Source organism: Hirundo rustica, chromosome W (genome assembly GCF_015227805.2).
Source record: "Hirundo rustica isolate bHirRus1 chromosome W, bHirRus1.pri.v3, whole genome shotgun sequence".
Taxonomy (NCBI): Eukaryota; Metazoa; Chordata; class Aves; order Passeriformes; family Hirundinidae; genus Hirundo; species Hirundo rustica.
This window is the reverse complement of record NC_053487.1, coordinates 7,217,213-7,236,587: the sequence shown is the minus strand read 5'-3', so window position 1 is coordinate 7,236,587 and position 19,375 is coordinate 7,217,213. Positions and strand designations below refer to the sequence as shown.

The window sequence follows — 19,375 nt, the reverse complement described above, 5'->3', positions numbered from 1 at the left end:
AAGCGGCTCTGGGCGCAGGCGCCGGGGGCGGGAACAGCGCCGGGAGCCCGGATAGGGATGGGACGGCAGCGACGGAGCAGGAGAGGGGCGACGGGGACGAGGGAGGTGCTGGGGAGTTCGTAAGGCGAGGTTTGGGAGGGAAAGGGATGCCTGGGGCTGCTATGAGCCCTGGGGAGGCTGAGACGAGTCAGTCCTAGGGAACGGGATGCGAGGAACGACGAAGGGTGCGAGAAGGGGGAAGGTGATCAGAGTTCGAAGGGGTTTGTAAGAGGGAAAAGAAATCCCCAGACAGACTTGGTGCAAGGTAGTTTAGCGTAGTCACGCACAGGAGCAAGTGTTGTTTGTGCGCAGGGTGCTTTGGAGGGATATCCTGCAGGACACACCCCGGCCCCGGCTCATGGGGAGACGGGGTCCAGGTGGATCCTGGAGGCTGGTCATGCCTTCACACCGTGCCAAGGCATGTGGATGGTGCCAAGAGCCGCCGTCAGCCCCGAAGTGGGATCGGGGTAAACTTCCCACCTTTTTTATACCAAGAAATAGAGGGGGATGGGTGGAGCCGGTGGGTCAAGGGTTGCAATAAATGCCAATGATCAGCTTAAATTTAGGTGACTTGTAGGAAACGTCCTCAATTGCCTTTGTGCCTTGGGGGCATGGAAGACCCAGGATGCTTGACTGTGTGGGACCCTGCTGTTTCCGTGCTTTGCCCCAAACCTGGCTCGGCCAGGGACGTCCCTCCTGCACGTACTGTGTGCATCCCTTTGCCTCGTTTTTTCATGCACCGGTTTCTCAAGCTTTGAGGTTAAATACATGGAAAATGAGAATTAACTCGAGCACCACTGGCTCTACGCTCTGTTTTTGGCTGGAAGGGATCCGGCCTGGCCCGGTGGAAAGAAAGGGCCTGTTGGGGGGAAGGGAGTATAAGCCCCTTCTCCTTCAGCCACCCCCCAGAACCACTCTCCTGGGGTCTACTCACCCTCTCGCATTTTATCGATAGCTCCGCCCCCTGCCGCTGAAGCCACGCCCTCTTTGTACACCACACTCCCCGGGCGCGGTCTGGTCCCACCCCCCCGGTGACGCCATAATCGTGCGCCGGGGCGTCCTGGTGCTGGCGGGTGGCTATGGCGGTGGGGTCGGTGTGGAAGGGGTTGGTGGGGCTCGGCCTGTTCGCCCTGGCACACGCAGCTTTCTCGGCGGCGCAGCGTGAGTCACTGCCCTTGGGGGCCGAGCTGCGGGGAGAGCGGAGGTTTCAGGAGGAGCGCGGGGCGAGCCTCGTGTGGGCGCCGCAGCAGCCGGGAAAGGAGGGAAAAAAGAAGGCTGGGAAGGGAGAGCTGCCGCCCGCCGGGTCTCGGCTTTAGCCTGGCTTCTGCCGTCCCGCTGCCTGCCTCCCCACGGCCCGCCTCCCTGCCGGCTGCTTGGGGTAGGGCCAGCCGTGCTCCGGAGCAGCGGAGCTTCAGTGGCACTAGGGGCGGTCCAGCTGCCCGGGGAGGCTGATACTTGTCTCTGCAGCCACTTCTCTGGGGGTTTGTGTTACCGGGCTGTTTATTTGTATACATAGAGTGTTTGACGCGTGCGTGTGTTTCTGTTTTGTAGATCGTTCTTACATGAGGTTGACAGAAAAGGAAGATGAAACGTTGCCCATAGATGTAAGTTTTTACAATGTGTGAAAGGTGTAACTGTGGGGTGGTTTAGTCTCTAAATTGCTTCCTTTTAATGTGCTAGGCAAGCATAATGAGTAAAGTAGCTTTTAAGCTGCACTTTCATCAGTGCTCCCACTGTTGAAAAGAACCACACTTTTCATCCCAACTTCCTGAGTGTGTTGTAGTTATCAGTGAAACCAAACCCTAGATCCAGACCTCCCTCTCTTTTAGAACTACCCTGGAGCATCTTGTCCAGGATTCCCTGAATGTAGCTCAGAGAGCTTTTGCATCCATCACCTCCTTTGCAGCATAAACATCCTGCACCCTCTGGCTCTGGTTGGCTGACAGGTGTTTATCCAGTGTGACTGTTTGATCCCAGCACAACCTGCTTCAGGAAGGGGGCTTTTATTTACTTTATTTGCTTGCTTTTCAAATTTCCACTTCAGTTATCTGTTCCCTCTCTCCTTAATCAGAAGGGCAGGGAGATTAGGTGCCAAGGAGAGCCAAGCATGGTGCCTGGCCTGGGACTCCAGGCTTGTTCCTGGCAGGAGTTTGGATCCTGGAGTGCACAGAACCCAGTGTTTGGCCTCAGGCTCTTGCTGAGGAGCCATGTGAGTTGATTCAGTTGGTGCAACCCTGACCTGTGCTGGGGCAGCTGGAGCTCTGCTAGAATTCTGCTGTGCAAATAGGAGGGAATTTTAATTCTCCTGTACCTCAGTTTCCCCACTGCTGGATTGCCCACCTCTGTTTGCTTTCACTGGATGAAAAGCACAAGAGATACTGTGTGAAAGCTGAGATTTTTTTGGTAAACTTGCAGAACACTCAGTAATGTGTGTGTTGCACTGTGCTCCCTCTGTTGCAGATAGTCCTGCAGACTCTGATGGCCTTTGCAGTCACCTGCTATGGGATAGCACATATTGCAGGAGAGTTTAAAGACATGGATGCCACTTCAGAACTCAAGAATAAGTATGTTTTATTTCTTCTTTTTGTATGCACCGGTATCTGCTTCTCTGTACAAACTGAAATCACTTATCTTTAGCTCAGTCCTTCAGTGCATGCTGTAGGCAGTGACCTGAGGGGAGCAGCCACGCTTGCGAAAGCCAACAGTGTCTTGAGTTTTAGGGAGAGTTAGATAACAGGCAGAAATCAAATAAACTTCTTGCTTTTCCTCATCTGAAATCCTGCTGTGCAGACTTGGTAGAGGAATGAAATGTGCAGGTGGGAAGTAGAGCTCAGGAATCACCACCTGCTGTCATGACATGGTCTCAGACTGCAGGGTCTGGCTCTCACCCTGCTTGTGTTTGCTTCCTCATGAGAGTCTGAGTCACTTGAGTCTCACACAGTATGTTCAAGGCAGGACAGCTGAAAGACATTAAGAAAATAAGGAATTTTGGATCAAGATTTTAAAGAGGATAGTTGGTTAGAGCATGCCAAAGTCGTAGGTTCAACTGCTTTATGAGCTGTTCACTTCAGAGTTGGACTCAATGATCCTTGTGGGTCCCTTCCAACTCAGAATAGTCTGTGATTCTGACAGGAAATTGGATGGGCAGACATTGCCTCTGGCCATTTCCAAAACCACAGGGGAGTATGGGAAGTGAAAAAGTTGACATAATTGTATTTCAGAGTGTTTACCTAAAGCCTTTAGCATGAGGCTCCCATGGAAAGCTGAGCATCATGAGGGTGTTAACACAAGCGACAGCTGAACAAAGGTTGGCATGTGGTGTGTCTGCAGGCAGCATCCACAGGCTGCCCCTGAGCTCCAGAGAGGAAGGGGAAGTTTTTGATGTGGACATCTTGTGGTCTTTTTCACAACTGGCTGTGTATTTCTTCAGTGTTTTAGTTTGGGAAACTTAAAAGCAAGTAAGAGTTTTGTATTGAAAACTTGTATTTCTGTGTTCAAGTCAATACACCCCAGATTGACTGTTCAAAACTCCCTGCCCTGAGAGGGTATTAACCTTGGCTTTTTACATTTATTTTGAAGGACATTTGATACATTAAGGAACCATCCGTCTTTTTATGTATTTAATCATCGTGGTAGAGTATTGTTCCAGTCCCCAGACACAGTGAATTCTTCTTCAAACCAAGATGCTTTGTCATCCAGCTCGGCACTGAAATTTCGAAAATTTGAACCTCTGCACCACTAAGACTTTTACAGATGATACCAATAACCCAGGACACTGAGATGTAATATTCAAGTTGGGGATGTAAACACTTTTTTAATTTCTGGAGCAGTATTTATATTGATCTTCCAGACTTTATTATATATATATAAATATATATATAAACTAAGGATCTTCTTTGTACACTGTTAATGAGAATGACCAAATTGTGGATTGGCAATGCAGTGTAAATTCTACAGTTATGCTGTGAAACACATCTTCAAAGTTTCAGATATTAAAATGAGTTGCAGCTAACTTAACTTCAGTTAAAACAAAAAGCAAACTAGTTTTTCCTGCAATTAATGTTCTTTAACAGGAGGGAATGTTTGAGTGTATTTATTTTCTCAGTTTGCCTCCACTACAGTCTATGGACCCCCTCAAATGCTGTGTGCACTGCATCACTGAACAGCAGGAAAAAGGGCAGTATCTGATCCTCGAATGCCTGTGGGACACTAGCACGGTGTGGCAGGGGAAGTCAAAGAGATTGCTTTAATTTTTATTTTTTTACGATGCTGAAAAACAGTTGTGTGAAGGGTTATTCTTTTTTTCCTGTTTTTTCACTACTACGTTATTTCCTTGTTGCCCTCCTTCATTTCATGTAAGTTGCCCCAGGTTGGCTGGGCTGTGGCTGTGCATTGGTGCTTGTGTGGGGGAGGCAGCTCACGTAGATCATCTGCCACACTCCATGTTCTCTGGCTGTGAACTGGGGAATGCTGAACATTGTGTACATGCCGAAAATGGTGTTGGCACCAGGTACAATCTCCAGGTCATCTTCATATTCAAGTATCAGTAAGAACTGTCCCTTCTGTGAGTGATCCAGGGGTAGGGTCCAGCAGCTTGCTCTGTTTGCTGGCACTAATCCAGGACAGCTACCCCTTTTCTGCCAACTGAGCCCTTTGTTGATTTAAGATTACTGTCTTGATTTCATGTATTAGAGCTGATCATACTGTCCTTAACTCTTACTTATGTCTAAATTCTTATCTCCCCTCAGGGGCTGAATCAATGCTAAAATCTCTCTTGGTCTGGCTTTTCACCTCCCTGACACAGCAGAGGGAGGGTAGGTCAAGATACTAGTGGGGCCAGCGAGAATTTGGCCTGGTTGGAGGATGTTTCACTGGCACAGTGGAAACTCAGCCTTTTGTCCTGGCATTGGTTGAGTTGTGTTTGGTATTTTTTTAAACTGTTAAGAACTGTCAAAGGCAAAAAGCTTGGCAAAATTACTGTGTAAACCAAAGCCTCTTTTTCTAGCTCTGCCCATCCTATGGAGTGGGTGCCCCAGTGCTCAAGCAATATCTGTGGCTGCTGCTCTGCAATCACTCTTAAGCATCTGGGTTTGATTAGAAAGGGTTACTCTGCCAGCTGAAAGCATCTGAGCTGCAGGATTAGTTCCTGAAGTGTCCTGGTCCCCCTCTTGCTGGTGTCACAAATCAGCTCCTGCCAGCACCAAAGGCCTCGAAAATAGTATTGGGTCATCTCTCCATTGTGGACAGAGCTGTTCCCTTGGGGAACAGGGCTGCTGTGTAGCAGCTGCTGCACAGAGGGGAGGTTGAACATGGGCTAGGTGACCTTGTAGGGCAGAGGAGAGACAGAATTAGCAGAGGGAGGGAGAAGCATAGCAGGAGCTCAGTAACCATTGTAGTAGATGCCATGGTTGCACTGAGCCCTTTGCAGAGGGTCTTAGAGCAGAGCTGCTCGCACAAAATGTCTGAGAAGCCCCGCTTGTGCTGCTGGAAGGCTACAGGGACCTGCTGCTTGGAGCACCCTGTGACTGTGTCAGGGCCCTTCTTGTGAGAAGTAGCCTCACTCTGCAGCAGCAACGGTTCTATCAAAGCTGTACAAATTATTTTTTCTTATTGATCTCACAATGTCAAATAAAAATTGATATCCTTAAAGTGTTTGTTTATTTCTGAGCATCCTGGAGTCTGCTGCAGCAAATCCTTGGTGAGTGACTATTTAAAAGTGACTGCCCAGCACTGACATGAAGTGATTGCCTTAATTATGGCAGCTCTGTGGGAAAGTGCTGTCTGGCTTGGTGTTCATTACTGGGAGATAAGATCAGAAGATGGAATCAAAATAGCTGTAAGTAGCTGAGTAAAACAGGAGGGAAATCTTGCCAGCCTGGGGATCTGCTTGCCTTTGAGGCTCCTTGTCATTCTCTCTGCCAAAGCTGACACATTTTCTGTCTTCAATTTAACCACAGTAAAGGCTTTTCTACCATGTGCTAATCCCCTGCCAGCCCATGGGACAGGCTCCTGCAAGGTCTCATGTTGCAACAGTCACTGGGGGAAATATTCCAGCTGCTCCCAGGGCTGACGATAGTTAAAATCCTGGACTTGAGCAAGATCACTTTTCACTCCTTGCTCTGCTTTTCCACTGGAGGAGGTTGCTCAACTACAGCATCCATGAGGATTGCACCAGAGAGAGCAGCAAACTCACCTCTGTTGCTGTGTATTATTTGGTTTCATATTGCATTTCATTTTTATATTGGGTTTCGTAATGGTTTCTTCTGTATCCCCCTGTTCCCCTGGAAAATGTAACATCCCAAAGTTTGTCCCTACCCATCTCCCACATTGTTCCCTTCCTGGAATGTAATCCAACCCTGTTTCACTCCCACCTTATCCCTGATTGGGTGGTGGCTTGTCCCTGCCTTTAGCCCCTTCCCTGGATATAAGCCAAAGCAACATGTGGCCAAGCCCTCTTGGCTCCAGGGGTGGGAAGGGGCTCCTGACCCAGGCTGGGGCAGGATCACAGAAGAAAGACTGAATGAAGCCCTGGTTTCACACTCAGATCAAGTGCAGACCTTCCTTTGCCCTCAATGGGGATTTGCTCTCTCTCCTAAGGGAAAAGTTCTTGGCCGCTCCTAGGCTTTGGGTCCCTGAGGAAAAATCCTTCCAACTGCGGTTTGTCTCTCGAGCTAGCTGGAGCGAAAATGGAGCCGGGGCTCCAAGAGAGAGGCAAACCACAAGTGGCACCTGCAACGTGGTGCCCAAAGCCACTGGCGTAGCTCCCAGGAGTGAGGCCCAAAGAACCAGCATGGAGCACGTGGCCAAAGGAATTCATGCAGGCACGTGAGTCCAAAAACGTGGCAAATCCACACAAAGAGACAGACCCGTCAGGCTTGGCGTTCGCTGTGGAGTCCCTGGAACACCAGACTCCACAGAGCGAGGCTGCACTTTTCCTGTGGACTTAAAAAGCCCATCGGACTGCTGCGAAGAAGCCCCCCGAACGGCAGGCTGCTCCCAGAAGAAAGCGACCACGTGTGTGGCTAGCTGACCCTGGGAACCGAAACTGGAAGATCTTTTTGCACCAAAGGGTCAGTTTCAGGCAGAGGGAGCGACTGGGAAATTTTTTGTCACCATGCCAGAGTTTGGTAAGTATTCCCACTCAGGAATCTTAGGAAAAAAAATCTTTCAGAGGCTTAAAACTTCAGGGAAAGGATTTTCCTTTGGGGAAAGTTCTCGCCTTCAGGGCAGACCTTCAGGGTTGCTTTTAAAAGCAAATCGGTTTAGGCTGCGCAGCTCCTGGGTTCTGGAGGTACTTTTCTCCTCACAGGTTTTTGGTTTTGTCATGGATTAGTACAGTTTGTTTTTTTAGTTATAGAAAAATGTAAAATAATTCTCCAGGTCAGGACCTGGGAATTGCTTTAGAAGAGATAGGGACCTATCAGAGAGTTAGAATATTGACATCTATTCTGACCACTGAAATTGTTAGCTGCGACTTTGGGAAGTACCATATAAAACCCTGTGAATTTCCTGTAGGTGGGTCCTTTTTCTTCTTCTTTTGGCCAGAGAGAGATAGGTAACATCGAGCTGGGCCTGCTGCTCCCCCCTTTTGAGAGGGGAGCTGGCCTGAGGCCTGGCCGGATTCCATCGGCTCCCAGGTGAAGGGGGGAGAAGGAGAGGTTGCTGTTTTACAACAGCTACTTTCTTTAAACTTCCCTGGAGCAGGGAGAGATCTCTGCTGGGCCCTGATAAGAGCTATGGGCACCATTTGGGCTGAAGCCACCCCAATTTACATTGAGGGGTGGCTGAGAAGGCATTTATGATCTTGCTTAGTTTTTTTGTGATTCTGGACTGCCTGAGTGCTCCAATCTCTAATGTTTCTGCGTGAGTTTTTCTTCCCTCATCAGCTCGGCCTTGAACATCTAACACCACAAGCTACAGAGAGAGAGAGACAAAGACTCCGAGCAGATTTAACTCTTTCTTAGCAACATGAAGCTTCCAGAGCTTGGCTCTTCTCTGAGAGAGTAAGAAAGGACAGAGTGAACATAAAGAAAAAAACATCATGAAGTCAGTAGAGCAAGAGTGAAAAGACTATTAAGACAGAAGGTTGAAGAGTTGGTTGTTCTATTCTTACTTAAGCCATGGAAATGAACTCTATATTTAGGTCATTCCTTTAAATCATGGGAAAGATATGCATTTGGGGAGATGGTTGTTTTAATTTGTGTGTGGATTTAAGCAAAGGTGTTTGTGATGAACTAAGTAATATCCTATAAGATGCTTGAAAAGAGATAAAAATGAGAAGCCCCCTGCGCCAGTGAAGAAGTGAGAAGATATCTCTGTACCTTGAAGTGAAGAATCCTTTGCTTTTGGAGTTATTCATCTTTAAAAGGTGACACCCCAGTATGCAAAAGTCTAAGACCCATGACCCATAAGCAGCTTGGGAAACTGCTCCTGGGAGAGGTCACAAAGGCAGGTTTCTCCGGGAGGTTGTTTTTGTGACAGTTTAAAACCCACAAGAGAACTGTTCTAAGTTGTCAGTGGGATCCATGACTCTAAGAGAGACTCTTCCCCTAATGAATTGATGAAAGACTATTGTCAGATAGTGAAACTGACTGAAAATTACAAGTTTTGTCTCTTTATGTTGTTTTGTAAGAAAGTGAACAGTTTGTAAGGGGAGGGAAAAGTGTTTTTGAAGTTTCATTCCATTTTAGGTTTTTTCCAACTTTCTGTTTTTCTATTCTTTTAGTGTATGTTAATAAACTATTTGTTAATTTTAAGGTTGTGCCTGCTTTGTTTTTCTCCTAGTCTCTCTCTCACAAAAAGAGTAAGTACCAAGACCAAAATTTAGTGAACGTGAAACCACTACATTAATTGGTGTTTCTGCCCAGTTTGAAATTAAAACTATGACAGGTTTGTTTTTTTTTTTTCCTTCAGCATTTTTTTTTTCTCTCGGTTTCCTAGTTGCAGACAAGGGGGACACAGAATCTTAAAATCTGAGCCAAAAAATGGGTGCTAGGCTGTCTGTGTCCCAGAAAAAGGTCTTTTGCCAAGTTTTAGGTGCCTTGAATGATGGGGGGACCCATTGTTCAAAAAAACAGTTGAAAAAATTTATTTGCTGGTTGTTTTTTCACTTTCCCCACGTGTCCTTAGAACAAATAAGCAGCCCACAATTTTGGGAGGCTGTTGCAAATAAATTGGCTGAATCAGGCACCTCTAAGGACCCAGAAACCGCAAATTTTGCTCCCTGGAGTTTGCAAATTTGGCTTGCATTGCAAAAGCAAAATGAAGAAACAGCCAGTTCCTAGTGAATTTTCCCCAGTTTCCCCAGTTTCCGCCTCTCCTGACCCCAAAATCCCTTCCCTAAGCTCGGGTATTCTGAGGAAAGCAGCCCACGAACAAGCACAGGGAAGCTGCAGTCCCCTTGGCTTTCCCTGAATTCCCGATTCCCCCTGCCCAAGTGATCCAGGCCAGACTGCTCGAGAAACCCCTAAACCATCCCCAAGCCTCCCTTCTTTCCCAGTTTGTAAATCCTGTGTTCAGTTTACCTTTGCAGACAGTTTGGGTGCCCAAAATCCTCATTTTAGTGATCCCCAAGTTAGTTTTGGGTTTGTAGGGGGGGTCACAAGATGGACGGGACCATGCAGCATTCTTCTCCTTTGTTCCCCAAGATGGTGGCTGCCATGTGCTCCCAAAACACATGGAGCCTCTTTCTTTGTCTAACCCTCCTTCTTCCCAGAATCCCTTTCATAACCTGAGCAACCCCTTCCTCTTCCCAGACCCCTCCTTCCCCTCAGTGCCTCCCCCGGCACCACCCTCTCCTCCAACTCTGCCCCCTACCCTCAAACCTCTGCCCTCCAACTCCGCCCCTTGTGACTCAAGCCTCCATCCCCTCCCTGACTCTGATTCCCACGGTTTCCCCACCCACAATTCTAGTCCCACACCCGGGGCGGGGGGGGGGGAAGCCGGGAACCCAGAAGCAGGAACCGATCCCAGTTTTTCTGCTACCCCTGTCACATATCGACGGTCAAAAAAGAGGGTGTGTTGACCATGGAGATTGGGACCCCTTCCCCTAACAAGTGATTTGGGATTTATGCAAAGTTCATAATGAATTTGGACGTGAAAGTGAATACTTTCACAACCTTTTAAAAGCAAATTTAGCAGGCAATGTAATTCTCCCATTCAACTTGCGAAAACTTTTTTCGTGTCTTATCATCCTCCACAGAATTTAGACTCTGGGAGGCAGCATGGAAAAAGCTGTTAAGAGATTTACTTCCCAAGCTGTGGCAAAATCCTGAAATGGCTGTTGATAATAACAATTTGCCAATTCGATTAGAACATCTATGTGGTGATGGTGAATGGGTCTCAGCCCTCAAGCAGGCTCAGGAAATTCCTTTAGCTGTTTTGGAGTGCATGAAAGATGCTGCTTCCAAAGCATTCTTTTTCAATCCAGCCCAATGGGCCTTTCCAAGCTTACAGTAAAATAAAGCAGCTTCCATCAGAACCTTTTGTAAAATCTGTGGAGCAATTAACCAGAGCTATTGAGTTACAGGTTAAGAAAGAAGGAGCCCAAGAACAGGTCCTGGAGGAAATGGTGCTGACCAATGCAAACGAACAGTGCAAGGCAGCCATCCTCAGCCTGCCCATGGAACCGGCTCCAACCTTAGATGACATGCTCCAGGTGTGTGCCAGGAAGGTTCCCTTCATGACAGCTCACCAAAGCCACAGTTCCAGAGATGCATTCAAGCCACCTCAAAGAGCCGCTGCTGCAGACACCGTGCCTCCTGTGCCTGTGCCATGACCACCGCCCAAGAGAAGAAGAGTGTGACCACCGCCCAAGAGATCCTGTGTGATCAGGCTGGACATTGGGCATCTCAATGTCCTTTAAAGAGACAATTTTTGGACTTTCAGGACAATGGGGGTGGGGGTCTCGAGGGTCCAAAGGGAATTTTTCAAAAAACTAAAAGGTGAGCGCCGCCTTGCCCAGCGTGCTGACGTAAACGGGGCAAGTCCGAGGAGGCGGGATGAAAAACTAGAAAATGCAAATGTTAAATTAACTAATCCTGCTATAATCAGTTCTGCTTTTCAGCAGAAGTCACCAGATGTGATCCTTTCAGATCATGATGTGAGCAGACCCAATCTAACCACTGAATGTTTCTGAAAGCCTTTTAGGTTGCAGCTGACAGAGTCCTTGCACCTAGGTGACACAGACTGGCATTTAGGTTCCTTGGATCTGCAGGTGCCAGGCTCCTGGCAACACGCTGGCAGTAAGTATGTCATCCTTGGGGACACCAAATACACACCAAGAGAGATCGAGATCCTCCCAGGTCGCATCTCATCAAACCCTGAACAACTAGTTCTCTGGCTGCGCTGTGTCCATTCACCCTTGTTTCTGCCTAAGGGGCAGGTAATAGCTCAGGCAATTCCAGCACCTGACCTGTTCCCTGAGAAAGACATCACGAGGAACAGACACCCAGAAGTTTACCCCACACAAGCTATTGGGAGGGACAAACTCATAATATGGTGTGAGGTCCGTCACGGTGGGGGTAGCCATAAACATCAAGGGGGTTTTGGACAGAGGCGCGGATGTAACGATCATACCAGAAAGGATGTGGCCCTCACGTTGGGAACTGCAAAATGTGGCTGGGCACGTAGAAGGTGTAGGGGGGATGAAATTGGCAAAACACTTAAAAAGTGTTGTGCAAATTAAGGGGCCAAATGGACAATTTGCTACACTGCATCCATGTGTTTTAGATTATTCAGAGCCCTTGTGGGGGAGAGACCTGATGGCCCAGTGGGGGGTCACGATTGGCATTCCAGATGCCCCCCCGGTTTTTCAGGCTGTGGCCACTGAAGAGCGCCCTACCCAGAAACTCAATTGGAAAACTGATTCACCAGTCTGGGTAGAGCAGTGGCCACTCAGTAAAGAAAAATTGAAGGCACTTCAGGAGCTAGTGGATGAACAGCTAGCTAAAGGCCACATTGTGGAAACCACGTCTCCGTGGAATTCCCCAGTCTTTGTTATAAAAAAGGCAAACAAAGGCAAGTGGCGGCTCCTCCACGATCTCTGTCAAATTAATAATGTCATTGAGGACATGGGTTCTCTCCAACCAGGGATGCCATCCCCAGCGATGCTCCCCCAAAATTGGAATTTGGCAATTATTGATATCAAAGATTGTTTCTTCCAGATTCCTCTGCACTCTGACAATGCCCCATGTTTCGCCTTCTCGGTCCCCACCGTCAACCAAGAAGCCCCGAGGAAATGATACCACTGGAAATACCTTCCCCAAGGGATGAAAAACTCGCGATTTATTCGTCAGTGGTACCTCTCTTCCTTGCTGTCCCCAGTGCGCGCAGCTGCGGGAGAAGCCATCATCCTGCACTACATGGATGATGTGCTCGTGTGTGCCCCCAATGATGACTTACTGTCCCACGCACTTGACCTGACAATTGATTCTTTGGTTGCTGCAGGGTTCGAGCTTCAGGAGGAAAAGATTCAAAGGATGCCGCCTTGGAAGTACCTGGGTCTGGAGATTGGTAAGCGGACCAGTGTACCACAAAAATTGGATGTCAAAACTAACATCAGGACCTTAGCAGATGTCCAGCAGCTGTGTGGATCTTTAAATTGGGTGAGACCTTGGCTAGGTCTGACCACTGAGGACCTAGATCCCCTCTTTAATCTGTTGAAAGGGGGAGAGGAGCTAAGTTCTCCTAGGACCCTCACCCAAGAGGCACGAGCAGCCCTAGGAAAGGTACAGGTCTGTATGGCCACCAGACAGGCCAACAGGTGCAAATCAGACTCGCCATTCAAATTCATCATTTTAGGCAAACTGCCACACTTACACGGGATGATTTTTCAGTGGGAAAAAGTGTACCAATCAAAATAGGACAAAGACTGTAGGGATCCCCTCTTAATCATAGAGTGGGTTTTCCTCAGTCACCACTGGTCCAAAAGAATGACCAGGCCACAGGAACTGGCAGCAGAATTGATCCGGAAAGCCAGGACCCAGATCAGGGAGTTGGCAGGATGTGATTTTGAGTGCATTCACATCCCAATTGAGGTAAACTTGGGCCAGATCACAAAAGCAATGTTGGAGCACCTGCTTCATGAAAATGAAGCTTTGCAGTTTGCTCTGGATAGCTACACAGGTCAAATTTCAATTCATCGGCCTGCTTACAAATTTTTCAGAGAACAAATTCAGTTCAAATTGTCATTAAAAAGTGTTCAGAGCAGAAGGCCCTTAAAGGCTCTAACTATTTTTACAGATGCATCCAGAGCATCCCACAAGTCACTAATAACTTGGAAAGATCCTCAGACCCCGCAGTGGGAGAAAGATGTATTCGAGGTGGAAGGATCACCTCAGGTAGCTGAGTTGGCTGCAGTTGTTAGAGCTTTTGAGACGTTTCCTGAACCATTCAATTTGGTCACAGATTCAGCCTATGTAGCAGGTGTAGTATCCAGAGCTGAGCAGGCTGTACTGAGTGAGGTCTCCAACACTGCACTTTTCAACTTGCTCTCAAACTAGTAAATCTGATCTCCCACCGAGAGCAACAATTTTATGTGATGCACATCAGATCACACACCAATTTACCGTGATTCATAGCCGAGGGCAACAGAAGGGCTGATGCTCTTGCTGCGCCTGTGGAGATGGCCCCACTCCCAGACATCTTTGGACAAGCCAAAATCAGCCATCAGCTTTTTCACCAGAATGCACCAGTTCCACCTAATTTGGGAACAGGCTCGGGCAATTGTAGCAATGTGCCCCTTGTGCCAACAACACGTACTCCCAGCCTTGAGTGCAGGAGCGAATGCCAGGGGATTGAACAGCTGTGAGGTATGGCAGACAGATGTGACCCACATCATGTCCTTTGGTAGGCAAAGGTATGTTCATGTATCTGTGGACACCTTTTCTGGAGCTGTCTGTGCCTCTGCTCACACAGGGGAGAAGTCTAGTGATGCCATGAAACACCTAATACTGGCTTTCTCCTTCCTGGGCATCCCCAAATCAATAAAAACTGATAACAGACCCACGTACACATCCAAGGAGTTCAGAAGCTTCCTGCAGCAATGGGGAGTAGAGCACAAAACAGGCATCCCCTACTCCCCGATAGGTCAGGCCATCGTGGAAAGGACCCCCCAGAATTTCAAAAGGGCCCTCAGCCAACAACATCAGTCTCTAAAAATAGAAACACCCCAAATCCAGTTATCCAAAGCCTTGCTCACTCTGAATTTTTTGTATTGCACATATGAAAATCTTAACCCACCGATTGTGCTCCATTTCAGAGAGATCTGCCAACTGCAGCTGAAAGCAAAGCCGCCAGTGATGGTCAAGGATCCAGCAACCAGGGAAACAGAGGATCCTCATGATCTGGTCACCTGGGGTCATGGGTATGCCTGTGTGTCTACTCCTCAAGCCACACACCTCTCATCTGCTTTCTCTGCTGCAGCACAGAATACAAGGGGAAAACACCAATAAAACCGGTGTTTTGGGAAGGGGTACCTTAACTAGATCCCAAGGCCACCTTGTGCTTACCTTGCAGCATGGGGTTCTTCACAGATGAGCTTCTTCTTGAAAAGCAAAGCAAGAGTTCAGCCAAGAGTTTCTTGAATTAGACTGGAGAGTTTCCAGCCTTGCCCAATGCACAGCCAGCTTTGGCTACAAGCCATGATATTTCTACTACATTAAATAGTTAAATAAAAATATGTTGGTAATTTCCATTCATTGCTGAAGTAGCAGGTTTAATCTGCATTAATTTTGTTGGGTTTTTGAGCTTTTCCAGCCAGAGCTCAGTGGGGAATTGCTAAGGAGGGCAGGAGTCATTTACACCCTTGCAGGTGAGGGGATGAGGACTATGGTTTGTGTCAGAGACTGGTCACTCGTGCAGCCCTTCTGCATGAGGCTGGAATGGGAGTGCAGCTGGCAGAAGCACTTATTCTAGAGGTCAGTGAGGGCTGAACTGCAGCACCATGTGTGAAAGTCCCTCCTGGTCACACATCTGATGTGTCCCCTCTGCATGTTCCAGATGGAGTCATCACTGCAAGTCTGGTTCAGGACCCACGTGCTCCATGCCCCACTGCTGCCCAAAGCTGGAGCATAGCTTTCTCGGGAAAGCTGGAAGCTAATGGCCCCTTCCAGGTGCTCTGGAGCACCCACACAGTCCCCCTTGCTGAAGAAAGTAGGGAATGACAATTACTTTCTAACCCTAAAATGATTTTTGGCTTCCTTATCACTTGCTTCCCATGGCTTGGGTTCTCTCACACTTCACCACACTGCAGCAGATCTGCCCTTCTCCATCTCTGACACCTTCAGCAAGGGCATTACTGTGGGGACATCCTCCAGCTGGATACAGCCCCCAAGAGTGGCACCATTTCTGCTCCCTTTTGCCACCTGCACCAAACAGCAGCAATTTTCCACCAGACAATTCAGGAAGGCTAAGGCTCACCCCACAGCATCTGAGGCCACAGTGCTGCCCCCAGGCTCCCTGTGGGAAGCCCCCCAGCCGGGCAGGGAAGCTGCAGCTCTGCAGTTCCCTGCTGTCCCAGCCATGCTGTGCCAGACTGGCAGGCTGCCTGCAGAGGGGAAGGGCAAAGCAAGGCTATTTTGAATGTTAAGCAAGCAGAAAAGACTTTGGTACCAGCTTTCCACAGCCAGCACTAACAGCGAAGGCAAAACACTCCTTGGATTTGGCCTTGAGGTTCATCTTGAAGCCATAATCACCAGGGGCAGAACCCCAGCGGAAATAAATCTGATATTCCAGCAGGTAAAAGCCTTTTAATCAACCCCAGGTTGGTCTCAGTGACATAATGCCATTTCAAAACACTTTGGACTGCGACAAAAGCTACATCCTTAAAATGGCAGCTAATTAATTTTCCTGTCCTGCTAACCTAATACTTTTTCCAGCCAAGAAAGGCAAATGGGAGTTCACAGAGCAGCAAGGCAGCCAGGAGCCTGGCAGCATGAACAGGAACACAAGCCCCAGGGCTCCTTGGCAGGGGCCCAGGCTGTGTGGTGTCAAAGCTTCCGAGGACATTTTAATAGGGAGATGAAAAAAAAAATAAAAGGTGGCATTTGGATTATCAATGGCTCACCCTATGCCAGTGGTCCCGGGGAACCCACAGCCCCCCCACACAGAAAGATGTGGCTCTATTCCCAGTTCATATCCCAGTGCTGCCAGCAGAGCACCCAGCACTCGCAGTGTTCTCCCTGCCCAGACTGGTGCTGGCTGAACCAGTTTCCCCGAGATCTGCTGGAGGCAGGCTGTGCTGCAGGGGCACTTCACTTTGGATTTCAGGGAAAAAAAAAAAAATAGAAGGAAAGAAAATAGTCCCCTCCTCCCCCCAAGGTATTTCTCCTGTATATTTTAGAGCAGTTCAGGGCCAGCCACAAAAGGCCAGCGCTGATGTCCCCAGAGCCCCAGGCTGCTCCAGAATCCCTTGCCTCTGCCCCAGGATGTCTCTGCTCCAGTGCAGGATGCAGGAGGAGTGTCCTGTGTGCACAGCAAAGGCTGAAGCAGTGATTTATTCCCCATCCCGGATGCAGAAGTGCACAAAACAGGACACAGCCCAAAGCAGTTTCGGAGCAGCCAGTTTGGCAGGCAGTCCAAAGAGGGCCTCTTCTTCCCCACATCCACACCAGGCTGTCACTCCCTGGGCCATTACTGAAGCCTCCAAGGCACCCACAGGTCTGGGTGAGCCCTCAGTGAGGACAACCCCAGTGAGGCACCACCTCCCCAGCACAATGCAAAGCACATGGAGGGAAGGGGTCAAATAATGCCCTCTCCTTGCCCAAGGCCACCATGCTGCTCTACAGCCTCCTGTCACACACAGATCTCTGCTGAGGGACCTTGGGGATGGTGGCAACATTTTAAAGTCACCACCACCACTCTGAAGCTGGAGCTGGCTGCTCCTTCCATACTTGTTTAAATACAGCAGCTTCAGATCACAAAGGAAAAGCCACAGCAGAGCGAGGCCCATGTTCATCTCCCATGGGAGGGACCCACATATCCTACAGGATGCAACAGGGCTGGTTAAAAACCTAGGTCTGCTGGTGGTCAAGCACAGCCACAGCCATGCTGCTGCCTTGGGTTGTCCTGGGCTGGCAGGGAAGACAACCTTGGAAATAGCCTGAGCTGTCTCCCAGCATGGGAGCAGTGGGCAGGGGAGCTCTGCAAGGCACTTTCTTCTCTGTCTTTGCTTCTTGTGCTCAGGCAGCAACTGCAGAGCTTGAAAGGGGCAGACCTGAGGCTCAACCCCACCACATTCCAGGAGCAGAGCAATGGGATGCTCCACAGAGATGAAGTGCAAGTTAAAACAAGAGCAGTGAAATGAGTGAGTCACGACAGATGAACTCCAGACAGAGCAGAGCACTCCATCAGCATGAAACCCCCTCGCAGGGCCCCACGCCAGCCTCGCACTGAACACAGCACCAACCTTCTAAATTCACCACTGGTCAGTCCCTCAGAGGAGCTCCCACCTCTGCCTGACCATGAACAGGGAAAGGTTTTCAACCTCTTTCTGGTTTCTTATCATAGCAAGAGCTGTCCCTTTCATCTCCTTACCTTCACAACCCCTTCTCCCTTCAACAATGGGTACACCAAGTCCAGGGGTGCAAGGCAGACCCTGGGAAGGAGAGCCTGTTGTATCCACATTTGCAGGAATTCAGCTTTGGCCACCTGGAACCCAAACACAAAACAGTTTTCAGCTGTCCTACGAGGTCAGAGCCTCCTCAGGGTCCTGATGCGTGAAGAAAAGCCACCACCATTGCTCAACCTATTATCCAGCAACCATTTCCCATCACAGCCTGGGCTGTGACTCACCAGTAACTGCCTTTCCTGCAGGGAATTCACACAGTTCCCAGGAGTCGCTCTGACCTGGTTTCACCTGCTGGAAGCCACAGGGGCTGCCGCCGCAGCAGCTCGGTGAGTCTTCCCAGCTCACTGAGCCTCGTCATGTCCTGCCTACATCCAGCTCCCAGCAAGCCAAATGCTGCCACCGCACACTGGCAATCCTGTTCTCTGCCAGAACTCCTGTGGGGGGGTTTGATGGATGCAATACACTTAAAAGCCTCTTCCAGAGCTCCTGAGTCTCCCACTGTCTCCTTTTCCACTAATGATCATTTTGGATAGTGGCTTCTAAGTTCTGTGTGTGCAGAGAGAGGAGCCCTGAACCCAAGATGCCAGCGGAATTTCAAAATGTGCTTTCACTGAGCTGGGAAAGGAAAGGTGCTGGAGCAGCTCAGGTCAGAAGCCAAACTAATGAATAGGCAGTACCACCACAAGTGCCTACAAGCTTGGGCAGCTTCTCTGCAGCCCTCCTACCTTCCTTTCCAAGCTCCTGCTTTTTTCCAGCCCCAGAAGCATACTGCCAGCCAAAAGGCACCCACTGCAGCCAACTCTGTGAGGAAGCAGTAGGGAGCCTGTCCTGCCTCCACCTCACACTGCTCCCATGCCAGACCCAGCTGGCAGGTGGGAGAGCACAGTGAAAAAGGAACCCACTGACATGTACAAGAGCCCAGCAGCCAGTGTGTTGGTTTGTGGTGGGATTTCCCACACCAGGGAAATAATTCAAGTGTGCAAGACCAAATTAGGGCACAGATTTTATAATCATCTTTGTTAGTGATACACTATATGACCTTGGGTAAGTCCCTCCATCCATCTTTAAAGACTCCCTCAGAGGAGGGCCACAAGACTTTAATTAGCAGCCCTAAAAGTGCTTGAGATAGTTTGTCTCTCTTCCAAAATAACCAACTGCGGATGAATTGGAACAATTTTATTTTCAAAATCTGCAAGCAACTGGGATCCAGGCTGCTCTCAGATCAGTCACTTCAACAACATAATCAAAGTTAAATGTGCCAGCTGTGCATGAAGGGTTTTAATATGCTGTGCAGACTGGAAAACAGCTCAAAGAATCGATGTTATTTTTCCATGGCTGGGATGTCACTGTCAAGCAGCTGTATTATAATCATCTACAATCAGCAAAATACCTGTTTTTTTTAAATCACTTTCTAGTCTTGGGTAACAGGGCTCATTTTTACTTCTGTCCTACTTAGGAAAGCACCCTTGATCCCTGAGACACCCACTGCCAAGGGATCAGGCAGCCACTACAGCAGCGTGCCCTGACCAGACCTGTGGCTGCTCAAACCCCAAATACCTCGACAGCCTCCTCAGCTCTGAAAGTTGTGCCCAGACAAGAACTGCTCACACTGCTACCACCACCTCAAGAAACAGTAAGTGCATTTCCACAAACCCAGCAAAAATCAGCTCCAGTTGCCTTTTGTCACTGATCTGAGACCCGGGATGGTTCCAGAGTAGTCCTTCCCTGTGGAAAACCTGAGCACAGCCCAGCATCCTTCTCTGCAAG

The 19,375-nt window shown here is 48.8% G+C and overlaps 1 protein-coding gene across 2 annotated transcripts; it reads left to right on the top strand.

Moving 5' to 3' along the window:
* The first annotated feature begins 114 nt into the window (after window positions 1–114).
* LOC120764850 (ER membrane protein complex subunit 5-like) lies at window positions 115–5,688 on the top strand. Of its 2 annotated transcripts, none has more exons than XM_040088965.2 (4): window positions 115–506; window positions 1,591–1,643; window positions 2,500–2,603; window positions 3,619–5,688. In XM_040088965.2, the coding sequence occupies exons 1-4, from the start codon at window positions 398–400 to the stop codon at window positions 3,779–3,781; spliced, it is 429 nt and encodes a 142-aa protein (XP_039944899.1). In that variant the 5' UTR covers window positions 115–397; the 3' UTR covers window positions 3,782–5,688. The 2 variants fall into 2 exon arrangements, with proteins under 2 accessions (XP_039944899.1, XP_039944900.1); XM_040088966.1 differs by lacking the exon at window positions 115–506 and adding an exon at window positions 1,097–1,200.
* The last annotated feature ends 13,687 nt before the right edge of the window (window positions 5,689–19,375 follow it).